Raw genomic sequence first — 18,916 nt, forward strand, 5'->3', positions numbered from 1 at the left:
TGAAAGGTCAACTGAAAAGGTTAAAAAAATCCAATAACATTCTTTGCCTTTTTTACATTATAAAGCCACATATATTGGGGTTTAAAAATAGAGTCCTCTTAGAAGTCTAAACTTCTGACAGCAACCATAGAAAATATGATGTGTGAGAAAGTTTACCATAGACAATAGCAAGATGTAGTGCAGTAGCTCCATCACACTGGGAATTTGGGAAATTCACATTAATTCCAGGATAATGCAGCAGCAAAGATACAAGGTGCATTTTTCCAGTACTCACTGCAGCATGGAGTGGTGTGTTTCCATTTTCTGCTGCTTGGTTTACATCAGGTATGGGAAGTCCCTAGAATGAAAAATAAGCAGGAAAACATTTTTGAGCTGAACAACCAAAACAGATTTACAATGAGAAAAGTATCTATATTTCAGACCATAGAACAACGCCTCCATATTTTATATTAATACAATATAAAGCCTTTTATCTCTGGGTAACAGGCTCAGGTGTGTCCCAAACCTGTAATGATCAAAAGTCATTACACCCATCTAGTGGCTGTGTGGAATTACTCAGTGATTTTTAGTCCTCTTCTTAGTAGACATATCAAGCCTAATTCAATAGTCAGCTCTAAGTGGAACTCTTGTTCTCTCTAGGTTCTTTTACAGTGTCTGTCACTAAGGTGTTTGAGAAACATCCAGCCTCAGAAAGTAGGCTCAGAACTGAATGGACATGAAGACTGAAGTACCCTCTTGACGTCCAAGGTGGGCTTCCAAACAGATTGAAGGCATCATTAGCATAATAATGTGGGAAAACTTGCACTACTTCTATAGCTCTTCTGTGGAAAAATTGTGTATACAATAGCACTTAGGGGTCTGGCCCAAATCAGGACTTCATTGTGCTAGAAGTTATTCAAAGATAAAGTAAGAGACAGTCCCTGACCTGAATAGTTTACAATCTAAACAAACAGGCAACAATTTTCTATGCAACCAGTCTTTCACTTCATGAGCAAATTCACTTACTGTGTATTTTTTTAAAATTAAAATTAACAATAATATTTTGGGCTTGCTGATATCTTTCAGAAACTGCTTCTGCCAAAGAAAACAACAGTTTCTATATGATGCCACAAAGTTGGATAGCCAGAGCTGGTGCCAAATTTATCCCCAAACTGGAAAAGTCCAAGAACCACATAGAGCGCTTCCAAGACCTGTCAGCTTCTGCTCATTAAGATGTCTACCATAACTTAATGTAGGACTTCACAACCACCACTCTTCAGCTCTGGAGTTTGGAGTCTGTCTGTGGGGATAAAGAAATTTCTCTCCCCCTTCCTCCCCCCACCCATCCGCTAATAATCAACACCTGTGTTTAATTTTCTTTTTTTTTTTTAATTTAACTGCACCCCTCACTGACACTTGGGAACAAGGCAAATTAAGTAACACTTCTTTCTATATTTTTTTTAACTATTATTTTTCCAGATAACAGCTAAGTGTAACTGAAAGAATAGAGGGCAAACATTTATTTTTCTGTTTTATCTTGTTTATTTATGCATTTGACAGCCTTTGAGTATAATTAGTTTCCTCTAGTTATGTGGTTCTTCCATACAAGAGGGGAGAGAGAACATTTTTTAAAATAGGAAATATGATTGCAAAATAACAATCACTGGTGGAGTGACTGAAGAGCAGGGCAGAATCCGAGTCTTTTGCACTCAAAAAATCAAATTAAGGAGCTCTGAATTAATTTTTTATACCCACACCTTTTAGCCATTCTAATTTGTTATAAACCCTATAGAGTTCCTAATTAATACATTTTAATGTATTGTATTTAATGTAACTTTTTCAGTCAACTGACCATGTCAAGAAAATAGTCCAGTATCTTTGGTTGGTCATATATAGTGGCTAAAAATATGAGATTTCGATTTTTTTCATCTACTGCATCAAGGTCAAGCTGCTGGTTTATAAGAAGATAATGCAAGACATCAGCATATCCCAGCTGGACACTCTGTAGAGCTCTGAGGAAGAAAAAAAAAATGTATGTAACATTTCTTCATAAGGAAGATAAAATGATAAAAATAATGCATGGAAGTTTGTAATAGGCTGATTACCAATGGTTGTTTACAGTCCTATATAATTTTCTAAGAATTAAGAAAGGCACAGTCATTAAAGCCATAAAAAAACAAGTCATCCAAAGTCCATTATAAAATAAGTCATTCAAAAAAATAGCAAGTGAGGCCATTTTATAAACTTATGAGGATTTCTAGTGGTTTTCTATAACTGTGGAAGTCTATGGAGTATGCTATAACTTTGGCCATTTAATTGTTATGTATGTCAATTGTTAAATTCTGACAATGTGCTTAAACTTAAATGTGACAGTGAATTCTCTTATTTTTTGCCATTATCATGATATTTTGTATTTATATAGTGAATTTCAAAGGCATTCAGGAACCTGGTACTATCCCCACCTGACAGAAGGGAAAGCTTTGGTAGACAGATATTAAGTAACTTGCCCAGTATCACACAGTCAGGCACTAGCAGAGTCTGGAATGCAATTGGTAATCTGGACTACCAGTCCTGTGCTCTAGCTACTAAATTTCACTACCTCTCCTTTATCTTCCATTGTAGGAATATATTTATGGACAAGCGAATGTATATATTTGAATTAGCAAATATAGTAGTATGGAAGAATTGTGAGTCCTTCTAGTGCTGCCATAATGGACACCATATTCAAGGGATTTTTAAACCAGTATTAAAGCAACAAAAACACAGCTTTGTAATTGTCCAGAAAAAATTAAACTCCACATTAAGATTATTAAAATTAAACTAGTTCTAAAGCATGATCCAAACTGGTTTACAGTTTCTTACTTTAGGCTTCCATTTTGCCAGTATCCAAAGTTGTATCCCTTTTTAAGCAAGGTTGATGCCAATAGCAATTAAAAATTAATTTCCAAATACAGTACAGGTAGCAGCTCATTCATAGGAAGAAGTGTTCCTTTCCTATCAGATTTTCAGACTGTTGGGCTGAGCAAAAGAGATAAAATTGTCCTTTAAGTCAATATTTGTCAAGCCTGGAATTCCTGCTAGGAATTGAAGTGCAACTCCTTCTCAGGCAGACCACCAATTGAAGAATGTCAAGTGTACATAGCTAACAAAGGCTTATCAGGTATTTTCAGTGATAAAAACATTTTTCATAATAATGATAGTAATAGTAGCCATTTTCAAACAGCAAAATGGAACTGTAGGCTTTGGATATTATTGTCTCAACAGTGCAAATTTTAAAAAGGAGCCTAAAGCACTTGCTATAAAAGAGATAAAGAGACTCTTTCAGACTACATGGCTGTGTTCTAGATACTAGAAGAAGACACATTAGAATGAATTTAAAATTGAACAAGTGTCAAAAACAGCTTGACAAAGTGCCCATAAAAACCATCCTGAAATGACAACTCGCACAAGCTAGGAGGTTGCTGACAACCACAAGTAATTTAGCCAAAGGAGAGTGTGATCTGAAGATACAATTACCAACGACAAATGAATGACTGAGCATAAAAGGAAAACATGAAGTAAGAAGAGTTCTGAAAGTCACATTCAGCAGTGGTAACAATATAGGTCACAGAGCTTTTGAATTGACCATCAAATTGTAGAGAGGACACGAGCACTAGACTGGAAGGACTTGGAAAGTGCTACAGTCTGTACAAACGCTATCACTCAAAAGCAGCTGGAGGGTGGCATAAGATGAAAGGAGGCTGAACATTTAACTTATATTGGTCTGCCTTGATTAGTTTTCCTCTGAAGAGCAAGAGAGGAATGTAAGACAGACAGACAGATGTGTAAGCTAAGCTTACACAATACCCTCATATTTTCAGTCTAATAGAAAGTTCATCATCCAGAAACCTGGTTCAAAATAAGTGGCTGAAGGTGCATAGCAGGCAAGCCTTTAGGAAGATGCTAGAGAGTACTATTAAAATGTCTGTTTATAAAAATATTGAATATATATGTATCTGATAATTTAAAATAAAAAAAAAAAATCACCAGACTGATGAGGTGAGGTTTCAAGAAAGATTTTGCAATGAACTGCTTCAGACCGATTAGTCCATAACCTAGACCAGAAATGGTAGCATTTTTTGAATGGCACAAAACCAAGCAATTTTCATACCTTGTTTCTTTCACTCTAGGGAATCCTGCTTATGAGCAAAGATCAGAAACAAGAAATGTTAGTGCTGCTCCAATCCTTGAGGAAGCCACTAGGCAGAAATTTATCGTTCCGTGCCACCAGTGTGCATATTGGATTTGAAAGGTAGACAAGAAAAGGCAAACGGGATAAGGTTGACTCCCCTACTGATGGGCTGCTGATCCAGAGATTTAATTTGTAAGAAGGCCAGACTGCAAAAATTTTTTACTTACTCTGGTGAGCAGCTACTCACACGAGCTGTTTCATAGACTTCAGAACAGATGAGAGTAAGAGAATAAAAGTGAGAGTAATTGCTCATCAGAGCAAGTAAATGAGAGCAAAGTTTCAGATGGTCGCCTGTGTCACTTGGGCTTTTTGCTCAGTGAGCAACAGATAAGCATTTGTCTTTCAGGATTTTTTTTTTCCTTTTACCCTTTGCTCTTGTGAATCCTTTCAATAGGAAACTCAGCTTTAGAAGAGTTACATCCTGTGGATTTTTTAAGTCTAAGTTAAGAGATTAAGGAATACATAACAGAATCTTTCAAGAAGATACAATATTTGTAAAAACTTTGCTCTTCTTACAACTCAGAAGATTTCAAAACATTTTATAAGCACTAAACAGGTTGACGATAAGACCTCGAAGTTTCCTCCCTCAAAGGCAACATGCAAATTATTCTTTTGAAATTGGTTTTGTGCCCTTTTGGTCTTTATAATGCAAAAAGAACTGAAGAGATTTTTTTCCTCTTTGCTTGTTTATTCAGCTTAGAAGTATCCAGAAAGTCACATCTAGCTTTCCCTACTTTTGCTGTAGGACTTCTTAGTGATCTCAAATGTTGATTAGGCAAGCTCTGTCACTGCCTAACTGAAGAAGTTGGAGGATTGAATTTTAGTAAAGGTGGTCTCTCTCACAAGTGCTTATTGGACTTTGGCGTTGAAGTTTTATATACTTACATTAATTTTCCCTTTTCTCAGTTGCTTAGCTATGTCTGATAGAATTTTGACATCAGGAGGCCAGAGTTCCACATCAGACAATCTGAACTGATTTAAAAAACAAAAAAATCAACCAGCTTTCAGGCTCTCTTTATGGCTCAGTGAAGAAGAAGAAAAAAATCCCTTCAACTTCTTTTGCAGGTGATTTTTAAAGAACAATCCTGCTATAATTGCATTGGAAACAACCTGGGAATAGCCAGTGTGTTTTTGGAGACTTTAGATCATATGTCAGATATGAGCTCCTTCTGCTGCTTTAAAGGCAGCATTTTGCTAACCATGGCTTTTTCCACAAAGAGAAACAGTGAATGTAATGCATCATGTTTGACTCGCACACGACTTTGCCTCCAAAGCAGTGTACGTTCCTGCAGCCATAGCTGAAATGATGCTAAATGGCACAAAAAGGAGCAAAGGACAGAAAGCTTAACCTTTGCAACTCAAAGAATCATGAAGGAAAGAACAATTCAAACTTTTAAAAGTTACAGTAGACAAAAGCTGGATTTTCACTAACATTACAGATCTATGAAGATGACTATCTGCATATATAAAAATGGCACAGTTGTGACTTTAATATATGCTTTGTTAGGAAATTCCAGTATTCATTTTTTCCTTCCCTTTGCTGCTGCTTTCAAGAGCCTTTACCCTCACTCACTATCCATTTAAAAAAAAATTTTAGTTGTAAATGTGAATTTTGTGTTCGAGAAGGGTACCCGCCCAATTGCCCTGGAGACCAAAGTCCCATTTTTCTACAGAATAAATATAGCATATGGAACAGCAGCAGCATATTTGCCTCAGAGTGTCCTCCAACCTGCAGCAGTTATGATATTCCTCACCAAAGCCAGGAAGGTAGTTCGTTCTCCATGTCTGGTCAATCCTGGTGTAATTTAGTAATAATTGTAGTGATGACTTTGGGTAGTAATTGTGGTGGTAGCTTTCCATTTCCACTTGATGTAGAAATCATGATCTTGAATTAATATAAATTTTACAACAGAAATTGTGTAAGATTGAGGAAAAGATGGAGAGGAGGGAGTAAACTTGTTAGTTTAAGTATCTTAATCAGCAATCATGGAAATATAATTTTGGAATATCTGGTAAAGTGACTAGGTAGTCAAAATTACCTTGATTCTGAAGAAGTCATTCAGCAAGATGAACAAAAATTAAAGTCAAGATGCTAAGTGGTGCGTGGTTCGGGGAATAAAATAGAGCCACATTAAAGGCAGGAAAAGGCTCAGAGCATCCCTTCCTTATATGCATGCAGAGGAGATCCTTCATGTGAAGATTTCCTCCTTATGTTTAGAAGGGAGAGGTGCTATCTCTAGACCCAGCACCTGACAGTCCAATAAGGCCTCTTCTGTAGCCCCCCAATCTCCACCTCTCAAGGAAAGTTTCCCTTAATGGGGTTTTGCAGCACTTCTGGTCCTTTGGGAATTATGAGAGATTGATCTGGGTCTTTTGGAAAAAACAAAAACAAAAAAACAAACACCTCCTCATTTTTAAGAGACCAAGGACAGAAAAAAAGTGGTAGGACCCCAGCATATTATGTGAGGCTACTATCCTTAGCAGATAGGGTCACTGAGGTAGCTCTGCTTCTACAATTTATCCCAAGTGACTGCACCCATTAAATCCAGAAATAAGAACGCATATTCTCTCCTTGTTCCACATACAGAATTCCTACTCCTTTTAATGGAAGTCATGTATGTGGACCGAGGGAAACTATAGTTTTGGCCTCTAAGTATCACGCCAAATAAAAAGGGCTGTCTTTTATGTTTCAGCCTTTGTAACTTTGACAAGCTACTCCCATGGTACAATCTGTGCTCTTGTTAAGAGGAGTGAGAGATTAAGAGACATGATCCATGCAATGATGCACCATTCTAGCCCTAACATGCAATTTCATATATACTACCTTTTTTTTAAATCCATAGTTGAACTTGGATATTATGTAAAGATTATGCAAATTTAGAGCTAGTCAGTTTAGAAATATCCTGGATTTGGATAAATCATTATTGGTGTATTACTACTGCTTATCACCTATGAGTAAGGAATGGATATAAAAAAGAAATACAAAGTATGAGAATACTTGCTATATTATGAATTCAGCAAAATCTGTTGTGTAAGTTCTGGCTTGGATTCCATCTCTTAAAGAAACTAAACTTGTATTGTAAGAGAAGCAGTGTCTTGTGAACTGGTTTACATATTCTTCAGGACAATATCTTCATACTTGTGTACTGAGGAGTCTCCCTTCCCCCTTACAATTCTTGTTGTGGAAGGGACACTTGAGATTTTCTCCCCACTTTAAAAAGTAGAGAGAACTGCAGCATTTTGATGTTATTTGTATACCAGCCACAGTGCCTCTATGATCTGTGTTTTGTAAGGTAGATTATCATAGTACTTAACTATTACACTGCAGTTTATAAAAATCAGAAAATAAACAAGCAATTTGTTTTTAAAAACACTTTTATTTCTTTTTTAAACAGTTTGATAAAACCATTCATTGGCATTTAGAGTTCAACTGTAAACAATCACAATAAGTTACTATTGTATATTGAACTTTATACATTTTTACACAAAATTGCAGTAACAATCCGTAGGAGTAAGTTAAATTCAGCATATTTGAGAATGGATTTGGCTACTGAAACACTGTACTGGAAAAATCTGTGCAGTCACGTAAGTAAAATTATTCAAAAGCTTGATGTTTAACTCCCTCCTGTGGTGTAAGTAAGCAGCATCATAATTCATCAGCTTCTATAAGTTTATATAGTGCTAGTGCTATGATTAAAAAGCCTGCTTTCACTCAGAACAAGTTTTTAAGTTAACAACAGAAAATCCTCGCTCATGAGTTAGAGTAAAGTATAGTAGAGTTTCAAACAGACAAAGTTGTTGTAAACATCTTTCCTTACATGAAATTGGTATGCCACATTTAGATACATTTGTAACCTTTTTGATTGACACACCCTAGGAGACCGTCTCAATTTTTATGTTGCAGTAAGAGTTTTAAAGAATGACCAAAAAGAGTACTTAGTTGTTTTGTGTACAAAAGCCTATAAGAGTTTTAGCATTTACATCCAAGACAATTCCCACTACCATGAATATAAGCATTGAAAACTAAATTGTTACCCACTGTTTGGGGATGGATTCTGTGTCAGTTGAAGCCAATGGCAAGGCTCCCACTGACTTCAGTGATGAAGATCAGGCACTAGCTAATCTAGAGTGAGTTAATTTTAAAGAGACTGTCAACTTCAAAAATTGCTTGTCCTAACAGTAGGTGGTAAATACTCAAGATGACTATAACCAAAAGATTAGAGAACAAAGTTATTTGTTTCAGTTTGTTAACTTTAAGTCAGTTTCCCAGTCTGTATAGGTCTTCCACACACCAGAAAAACATGACTTTTTTTTTTTTTAAATTAAAAAGTAGTAACAAAAATGGGCAGGGTTATACAGTCTCCGAGACCATTCCTGAAAGTCCCTTAGATTACTTTTTGAAATGGATTACGTTTCAGATTAACAGTGTCACTTTAATGACCATCTGAACCCGAGTCTTAATACTGCATCCTGTGGACACCCAAAATTCCCCTTGATGTCAATGGGAGTTTTGGTTGCACAAGCACTGCAGGACCAGCCTCAAAACACATACCAATCCAAAAATCAACCAAAAAAAAAAGAATCAATGACTGAAATTTAGAGCATGATGTTCAATCAATCACTTTCAGGCTATTATTCTGACATTTGGGTGTCAAAACGAGTAGCCACATGTCCTTAATGTATTTAACATGAAAAATTTTTATCTGTAAATATGAATGGGCTGAGAAAAACATTATCTGAATTTTCATAAGTGGATCTATAAATCATTATTTGAGGAGGTGTATCGTGTATTTTACATGGGACATGATAGATTTTAGTCTAATTTCAAGAGAGGTTCATCACATTGAAGATTCGTAAGTAGAACTTATTTTTAAAGTTACTTTGTCTAAAGGCTTCAACATCTTTCAAGTATTATAGAAAAAAGATCAAGCCAATGTCATAAAACATGCCTCATTTAACACAATAGTTATGAAAAAAGATTGCAACCAAGTTTATTCAGACAGTTCAACCTCTCTTAAAAACTCATGACAGAGTATCTTACCAAGAAATCCACAGAGCATAAGTTAACGTGCTTATTTTGGTTACTAGCTGCAGGCCTTGATAGATTTGATGCCACAAGCATCTGACAACATAAATAAGATTACAATTCACAATCATAACAGTAAAAAAAGAGTGGGAATTTGAACTGTCAGGTAAATGTTTTTCAAAGCAGCTGGTTTAGAGAAAAAAAGCAAACAAAATAAACTTACCACTGAGGTGGTATATCTGATAAGACTAATAGGTAAACCGATAAGCTCTCATGACAGATGTCAGTGTTCATTCACTGTCAAAATTTGTTATGATAACCAAATACAGAGGAGCCTGTCCAAAATAGGAGAGGGTAGTGATGTGGGCAGGAGGGAAGTAAGTATACAGGACCAAACCATTTTCTCTGCTAAACTGGTAAAAGTATGAGAAAGAGGCTAAAGACCTGCTCCTATGAAGAAAGTCCATGTTTTTTCCAGCACACAACATAAAAAGTTCAGTCAAAGCACGTATGTTCCTCAAAACTCAGAAAATAAGCCACAACAAGCAGTTCCCATAATATGTTGCAGGTATGCCTTGCCTGGGCCCATGAAGTTTCCCTGTGAGGTATACATGTAATTTACATGAATGGCAGTACCTACTAGCCTTGATATTAAGTACAGTTTCTACTGCTTTTTGAAGTTTAACACTAAAGGGCCAAGACAGTTTACACATTCAAACACACGGCTGTGGTTTTGCCTATACACATACAGTTCTGCACAGGCACATAAAAAAGGCTCAAGGCATTATTCAATATTTGTTTTAAACATACTTAAAGTGATCTTTAAAAAGAGCAGTGCAGTATTTGCTTAAGTTCCACAACAGTCAAGAAATGTGTTTATAAAGTTAGTTACTAGATAATTCTCAATACTAGATTTTTAATTTTCTTACCTTTCTGTAACCACTTCGTTTGTTTGCTTTGTAGTAGCAGAAACAGAACTCTTGATATGTAGTTCAGGAAGGAGCTTGGTACTGACCAATGCCTTATAAAACTGAATTTTAAAAGCATTAAGTTGTTTAGTGACTAGTCTTATATTTTACTTCGATGTTTTAAATACTTCTGACATCCATAACTTAGCAAGCAAAAGATTGGAAGTATAAAAAAAAAAAAGCCATCTTCTAGTCTTTTGAAATTACCCAACCCACTAAAATATATTCTTTCCTACTACAACAGATTCCTTAGGACAATCTCAACCCTAGAGAAGCATTTACTGTGAAAACTGAGTCCTACATCGGATTTACTGAGGCCATGAAACTCCCTGAAAACCGATTCAATGCTTTTAGTCCAGACATTTTCCCTCTTTTGAGATGAGACCATCACATCAGGTATTGTGAAAAATTATTAATGGTGTACACATAACTGTACACAGTAGCCAGGTGTATAAATATTACCCATCTATGAAAGGCTACCTCCCCTTTGGTTTACAATTCTCCCTCCCAGGGGAAGACACTGACATTTCTGTGTTGCTGTCTCTGCCAGATAATTCTAGTAGTGTAAGAATACTGCTTTCGATTTATGCTTTCCAGCCTTGAAGTGCAGTGTATGGCATGTGAAATGCTACCACACTAAATCATCCTTTTATTTCAGTCTCAGATGGAATGTTTAAGTTACCTTTTAGGTTTACAACAAATCAAATTCAAGGCATCTTAAATTATTATTATTAGAATGGATTTAATTCCCTCAGAATTAACACTCTTTAAATGTTGTTAAAAGATTACATAGAGGAGACAAATGACAATTCAATCACCTTTCTGTGTCTAGTTATTGCAGACTGTTTAACCTAATCCCATGATCATGGCTGAAAGCCACACACTCAGGGAAGTTAATAGATATTTCGCCATGACAAGACTATGTGATCATGTCTGTAGTATACAATAATCATCATACCAGAAGTCCCTTCATAGAACAACAACTTGTTCGCAACATTCAAAAGGAATGTTAAAGCCACCCTACAACAGGCTTATGTAAAAACATTCTAGTCAGGCTGTTTTTGCTATGTTTGTCTTTATGAGGTTTAAAAAAAAAAAAGTGGGGGTGAGGGGGGCAATCTATTTCTTACACCTTCATTTGCTCCTCCTTATTCCCAGACATTGTGTACATCAAAATCATCTCTAAAAGTAACTGATGTCACCAAAAAGAAGAGGAATGATTAAGAAAGAAACATGCACCAGGAGAAGATAAACCAAGGGACAAAGTGTTCAGCCTGGCTTTACAAGCATAAATAATTGGAGTACATTGTTCTTAGATGTCCATGCAACAATAAATGCAGATACAAAACTGCAACCAAGTGCAAAAAATGGAGACGAACTTTTGAAACACTTAATGTATAGGAAAAGTGATCCTAATTCTTTGCCCATAACTATAGCTTTAAAAATAAGAAAAAACTTTACGTCACTTGCCCCCAAAAAGTAGCAGGGAGAAAAATTTCTAAATTAACAATTTTCATCCTTTTCCATAATAGATCAGTAGCTTTTGATAATTTAATCTACAACTCAGTATTGACTTTTTAGAGAATTGTCAAATTTCTAATGCTATTGACTATGTATTCTCACCACGCAGAACTGTGAGCTTTTACTAAAAACAAAGTTGACATGAGTTATAGAACACATAATGGTTCCATTACAGTCTAATTTTTGCCCAAGACAGTAACAGCTCCCTCACAGCTGTTTACTATCTATAATGTATGACTACTTTGACATCTCTGCTGATTATGTAGCTGGTACACATGTGATCTAAGCTCTAAAACTACATATATAAATTTTAAAGTGCACATGAAATAATTTTTTTTTCTAAATTTAAAAATATTTTTTAATCTCTTCCTTCTACTGCAACACATAAGTCAATCCATATTTGGGACTTAAAGCAAATAAAAGGCCACTTCTGAAAGCAACAAAAGAGAAACTTTTCTTCTTTTCTGAACTCCTAGAAGCCTAAAGGTGTATTGAATTATTTTCAAAATTTTGAAAACAACAACCTGGGGCATTGAAATCAATAGGACTACTCATATGAATACGGGTTTGTGGAATCAGTTCTTAAGGGCCAAATTCTTCAATGCAATGTGGCTAATTTGCAAAGAATTGTTGGCATAAGCTTGTCCAAAAGAGAGTTTAATAGGCTTAGGAAGGATCATCTCAGGGTAAGGATGATATTTCAGTGTTACAGAGGCAGTGTAAACGTTTGTTTACCAGCCTGCCAGCATAGCAGGGAAAAGGGGACATGGCCCTATGTTTTGCACATTACTAGCCACATTTCTGGTCCCCAACAGGACTGTTTGCAGCTACCACAGAGCTGCCCTCAGGATGCAGTGGGACCAAGTCACCAGAACTGCAACAGGGGAGTGCAAAAAATTAGAGTTTTTATCTTTTCACACCTCTGCCTCAATGCTCTGGGCACATCAGCCCCACTCCCCCATCCCCGAGTGGGCTTCATATTTCCAGTAAGATTCAGTCATAATTAAGGTTTGTTTTTTAAAGAAAGGAGACAACCCCCTGCAACTATAGTTACTTATAAGGGAGACACTGATAGGCCTTTGTCTACAGCACACAAGCAAGTTTCACTGAAGACATTCTTTAAATGAAACTAACACCGCTTCTCTAAAAAAAAAAAAAAAAAAAAAAAAAAACACTGTTTTGAGAGATGTCCTATAGTGGAGTTCTCACCTTCAGAATCTCTCAGTTAATTGATATACACAATGCTTTTGGAGTCAAAGGTTTAAAAAACAATAACTGTGCTGAGATAGATGGACTGAATTCTAAAGGTAGGAACTTTCCAATAGGGGACTATAAACACCAGCCAAAAGCACAGATTTAGGTCAGACCCTTTAAAAAAAAAAATAGATCAGTGCTATAAAATTAAAGCCAAAACTGTTTCAGACAGCTTTAATGTGAGAAACTCATTTGAGAGCTGTATGAATCCTAAATAAGCCAAATTAAAATCTCCTGAATCCAGAAGTTATGGTATTCCATAGAATATTTCCCATTACTTATTAGACAAGAGTGTTTTATTAGCAACTCCGAGTGCCACTTAATTTTAATTGCATAGCTCTCACTAAAACCTGAACTCTAACTTTGTCTCAGCGCCGTTTAATTTAATCATATATATTTTTCTATTAATATTAAAAACAGCCATTATCAAAATTTCAGCATTATTTTGCATTTACCTTCACTACTGCATGCCAGAGATTTGCTAGCACAAAAGCTCGTACAGCTAGTAGCCACTGTGTTACTTGAGGATTATTTGTTGTGTATTTTACACTTGAAAGCATTTTTTTATATCCAGTTGTTTGCTCTGAAGACATGATGTTTAAATAGTCAAGGAAAATATACAGTTTCTGGTTGCTCAGTAGTCCCATAGGATATTCACTCAATGTGGCAGCAAGGATGGAATGCAGATCAGAAGGTTGCAGTTCAGAATCCAACTCCTCAAGAAATGCAAGTTGCAATTCATCCTCAATAATACCCATTTCTAATTCCAACAATTGCCTTTTTTGATTGTAGTGTAGCTCTGACAGCCAGAAATGTGCAAAATGTACAAAGTTATCTCCAGTGCAACACCAGACACCCAAGTCACTAATGGAACTATATGCTTTCTCCAGCCATTCTGTCACAGAAGTACTATCAAAGTGGTTAAAAACCTTATCAAGTCGTCCTCTCTCAGCTGAAAAGAGCAGATGAGATGAATCCTTTGACGAGACAGCTGCACTTAAATTTAACCTTGTTGGTTCACTCAAATGAGGAGGCATTTTCTTGCCAATATGAGGCAAAGGTACAGCCTTAAATAAAGAGCAATTCCTGATCTTAAGAGAAAAGAATTCTTTTTGTAAGCTACTATTAACATCAATGTGAGAATTATTCAACAAGGAACACACGTCTGGAAGGTGAAGGATCTCATTTTGGCTATTTGGGCCACTTTCACATAAATGTTCATGGTTTAAGTCTTCTTCCTCCTCCATATTCACATGGGAGACAATCATAGCTCTTCTGTCCTTCAGACTTTGCATTTGGTTAAACAGCAATACAGAATATTAGTAACCCTAGCTGCAACACAGACAATAAGCACAGCAAGTCACAAGTCAATGGATCTCAATATGAACCTGAAAGAAAAAAAATGAATACAGGAAATTAACTCATGGTCAGTCTCCATCTTCAGTTGCTTCTCTTAAAGTAAAATATACACCTTTTCATCATGTCCAAACTACATATCAGTATTACCAGGTATTATTTAGGGATCTCCATATCATGAAGGAAAAAAAGAATAGCTCAATAGCAGAATGTAGTGGAGGACCCTAAAAGGGGGACCTCATTACAAACTATACTATCTCTTTTCCTTGAATATGTTCAAGCAGATTTATCATATACAGCTGAAAGTGGATATTAATACTATAAAAGGTTATTTCTATACACAAAATTTAAGATAATGGCCTCTAATAGCAAGTGTCCCTCTACCCTGTTGCACATTTAATGCTGGTTTCTCCTCTTTTGCAGTTTAAATTCAATGAGTTAGAGCTTACCTTTGTTGGGTAGTGGAAAGCATCACAGGTGACTCAGCGAATGACAAATCTGAAAACTTATTGCATAACAATACTCTCTACTTTAACCAATAAGATTTCAGTATGTAAGTGATCAGAGGCTTAACATCAGAGATCAGTTTTAAATGTCTCTCTTCCTTTAATTTTTAAACATGGACATTAAAGTCAGTCAGAGGCAAAGTCTCAACTACTATGTCCATCAAAGCTGTTTTAATAATGTTTCATTTTCACCAAGACATGTTTGTGTGTGCTACCTTCTGTGCTTGCTAACTTTGTATCAAGGCACTCAATGGAAAAACTGGGCAACCATAAGCCCCCAGCAGTGGGTTAATTGTGTGGAGAATGTTCACATAGATTGGCACAGACAGCACATGGAACAACATACACAGCGCAGAGGAAAGACCACCAGGCAAACTGATTGCACAAGCATGTTTAGGGGTTACAATGTATATTGCAACAAACCAGGATGCTGATCCTATTACAAGATCTGCCAACACAGGCAGTAGACAAGGATGAAATAGCTGCCATTGTTACTAACTGAATACTGTGTGTGAAGCTAAACATGGCTTATATCCAGACACGTCACTAACTATTTACAAATTTTAAGAGTTGTAGCACAGAAAGACAGGTGTAAGAAGAGAAAATCTCCATATCCAATGCGTCAATCCTCTGGTCCATTCGGTCTCCCTATCAGTTTATCATTCTATTTGCTAGATTTAGAAGTTTCATCCTTTACGGGCCTCAAGTGGTCATAACATCTGTCCTCTAACATACCACAACCAAGCCTTCAGAGACCTTCATAGAATATCAGGGTTGGAAGGGACCTCAGGAGGTCATCTAGTCCAACCCCCTGCTCAAGGCAGGAACAATCCCCAATTTTTGCCCCAGATCCCTAAATGGCCCCCTCAAGGATTGACCTCACAAGCGTGTGTTTACCAGGCCAATGCTCAAACCACTGAGCTATCCCTCCCCACTTTTCTATAGTCACTCCCACTCCCCCTTCTTCCTTCCCACTGAGTAGCTGCTTGATCTGCCAGAAAGGCTGTTCAAGTGCTTGCCTCATCAGGGCCCCTCTTCTATTGCCAGTGAAGTCAACAGCAAAACATTCACCACCTTCTGTGAGAGTAGGCTCACATCCTTAGGCAGATTGTAAAGGCCCAACCCTCCAGATGAGGAGTTTCCAATTCCCATTGGCCCCCTAGATGAAATAGCGGGAGCTCTGTATCTTGCAAAAGCAGGCTCCAAATAGTTTGTTTTGCATTCAGATCAAAAGCGTAAAAATGTATATTTTACTGTAAGCATCAAGTTATCCTGGGTTTCCTAGTAGGACAATTTTTATTGAATTTGAAAGTCAATCTCTACCAGAAAACTAATTTTTACTGCTCCTTTGGGTAGTTATGCTGATTTTGTCTCAACCTATATATGCTAATACAATTATTTAGACAGACAGACAAACTGGAACACTAAATATGACATGTATCCTACAAAGAAAAACAAAATGACATGCAAGCTGAAGGAGCGGTATAATAGTCACTTATTGCTTATTATAGTGACTGTGCTGTGTAGGATCCGATAACACCATAGCCACAATCGTACTTGTCTTTGTTTTTAAATTTACACAACAGGATGTTACTCTTGGGGGAATTCTGCACCATTGCACATGCGCAGAATTCATGTCACCCGCAGATTTCTTTGCTTCCCCGCAGAAAAATGACTTTCAAACAGGGAAGCAAAGGGAAGCTGCAAGAGCAGTCACACACCAATCCCTAGCAGTGCAGGTACATCATTTCAGGCACCTGGAGCAGCTGGCAGAGAGATAAATCACCACAGGGCTGGGGACACTCCAGCCAGTGGCTCCTCCCTTGAGACGGGATCAGCTGCTAGTCCCATCTGGGCTGGAGACAAGAGAGGACAGGACTTCCTCTTCCCCTGAAAGGAGTGACTGGGGCTGTGTCAGACCCACCCCCAAAAACCTTCCCCAGCTGCAGGAAGCTCAGCATCCTCCCCTGCTTCATGCCCCCATTGCTCCTCAGCTATGGGGAGAGGGGTCACTGTAAGGGAAGCTGCTCCCGCATCCACCCAAACCCCATGCATCTGGACCTCCCATACCCAGTTACCCCTACCAAGTCTCACATGGTACATCCAGAACTCCCCGAGCCCTCCATACCCAAACCCCACCCCACTAAACCTCAACCCCTGCAGCAGGAGCCCCCCTGCACCCAGACCCATACCTCTGCACCCAGACCACTGCCCACTAAGCTCCCTGCACTCAAACCCCCACCCTGATGCCCCACCCCCGAGCGCCCACATCCAGACCCCACCACTGACCCCCAACTAGCTGCACCCAGACCACCACCCCACCAAGCCCCACTCCCACAGCCCTCCCCGCTGAGCCCCAACCACCTTCACCTGGAAGCCCCTGCAGAGTCCCATTGCCCCTCCACCTGGAACCCCCCCAATGAACCTGTGCGCATCCAGATGTCCCCCACACCTAAACCTCTTCATTGAGCTGCCTGCATCCAGATTGTCCCACACCTGGATCCCCCCCACACTTGGATCCTGCCTGCCCCACACCTGCCATAGAGGAGCAGGACCCCAGGGTGTTTCTGGGGCTGGCCCAGTCCTTATGCTGTGTCAGTGGTGATGCTGCACCCGGCCCTGAGTCCACGTCCTGGGGGTGGGGGTGGGGGGAGCTGAGGTGATCTCCCACCTCCACGCAGCCAGTGGCCTGTGCTCCCCACTGCCACGCTGGAGCCCCTGCATTTATTTCTTGACAAATAAAACCCGCCGAGTTTTAAAATATCGTGTGCAGAATTTTTAACGTGTTCGTGGCACAACGCCCTCCCGAGTCAGGACGTGCACAAAACGCATCGCAGCCACAACCTGAAGCTCACGCCACTTGGGAGCGAGCGCAAAAGTTTCCCTTGAGGCAGATTAAGACGACAACGGTGCCCTGCGTCCCTGGCAGCACGGGGAGCTCCGCGGGCACCTGAGCCAACCTGAGAGGGAAGAGTTAGTGGCGCCTGCAATGGCCCGACCCAAGCGCAGCCACGTCCGCCCCGCCTGCCGCGAAGCCCCCCGGCGGGGACGGGGACGGGGACGGCGAATCCCCCCCGCCCCCTTCACCTGCAGCCTGACGTTGAGCATCATGGAGGCCACGATGTAGAGATAGGGGAAGTTGATCCGCAGCTTCCAGGCCAAGTCGAAGAAGATGAGGAGGGTCCTGGTCAGCCCCTTGCAGAAGACCCCGTAGGACCTGGCGGCGGCCGACTGCGAGAGCCTCGCAGCCAGGGCGGACAGAGCCGCCGCCATATACACCCCGCCCCCACCGGGCCCTCAGGCTGCACCGCCCCCGCTCCGTGCTGACCCGCTGGGGACCCGCTCCAGGGCCGCTCCAGCCCAAAGAGCCCGGATGCCGAGCGCCGTGGGGGAGAGGGGAAGGATGAAATTTACATACGTAGATCCACCGCTTGCTACGTCACAGCGGTTTTTAGTTATGACGGCACGGCGCAACGACGCAGGCTAGGGGCCACAAAAAAAACCTGGGCAAAGAGCTGCCCTCCCCCGCGCAGGCGCAGTGCTCGCGGGGCCGCTGGGCTCCTTCCACAGCCCCTCCCACCTCAGGACTACGCGTATTAAGGCTGGGAGGGCGGGCACGGGCAGTACTGACCTTACCAGCAGGACGGGCGGGAGCGGAGGAGGGGGTGACTCAGACGACGGGAAGCAGGGAGAGCCTAGAGGGCCCTCGCCCCTGCGGAGGAGAACAGGCAGCCCCGCAGGGCGAGGCTCGCGCAGGCTCTAGCTACCTTTCCTTTGCCAAGGGTTGACTAGCTCAGGCTCTGCCCCAACCTTGATCGTGGCTGTTTTTCGTGAAGCAGAGGGAATTATGTGAGGGTCTTCCCTTGACTCTGCTGGATAAAACCTTGAGAGTACGACCCAGAGGTGCCCTGCAGGGGTAAGAAAATGTTGCCCGAGTTCTTCCTGTCCAGCTCCAGGCTGAATCCCACTGCTCTGTGTTTTCATAGGACGTATATTTTGCATTCATTTTATTCTAGCATGAGCACCCTGTAAGTGCTAAAGAGCTGCTCCAGCAGGCGCAGCAACCAAACAATTT

General features: G+C 39.7%; 1 protein-coding gene and 1 long non-coding RNA gene across 5 annotated transcripts in view; one reads left to right on the forward strand and one right to left on the reverse strand.

The window, feature by feature from the left end:
* Window positions 1–2,009, forward strand: part of LOC311527244 — a 14,804-nt gene extending 12,795 nt beyond the window's left edge. The window contains exons 2-4 of the long non-coding RNA XR_014713291.1: window positions 640–747; window positions 1,066–1,231; window positions 1,922–2,009. This is a non-coding gene — a long non-coding RNA (uncharacterized lncRNA). The remainder of the gene's footprint in view (window positions 1–639; window positions 748–1,065; window positions 1,232–1,921) is intronic.
* LOC311527240 (small integral membrane protein 10-like protein 3) overlaps window positions 1–18,355 on the reverse strand; it is a 23,030-nt gene extending 4,675 nt beyond the window's left edge. Inside the window, exons 1-6 of one of the 4 annotated variants that reach the window (XM_084640988.1) lie at window positions 18,260–18,355; window positions 13,435–14,367; window positions 10,166–10,266; window positions 1,832–1,991; window positions 275–337; window positions 157–196 (exon numbers count right to left, since the gene is read on the reverse strand). In XM_084640988.1, coding sequence (XP_084497114.1) covers window positions 157–196; window positions 275–337; window positions 1,832–1,991; window positions 10,166–10,266; window positions 13,435–14,274 — 1,204 coding nt within the window. In that variant the 5' untranslated portion in view covers window positions 14,275–14,367; window positions 18,260–18,355. The other 3 variants (XM_084640989.1, XM_084640990.1, XM_084640991.1) reach the window with 3 other exon arrangements.
* Window positions 18,356–18,916: the final 561 nt, after the last annotated feature.

This window comes from Lepidochelys olivacea (assembly GCF_965140295.1).
Source record: "Lepidochelys olivacea isolate rLepOli2 genome assembly, chromosome: 10".
In the NCBI taxonomy this organism is placed as follows: Eukaryota; Metazoa; Chordata; order Testudines; family Cheloniidae; genus Lepidochelys; species Lepidochelys olivacea.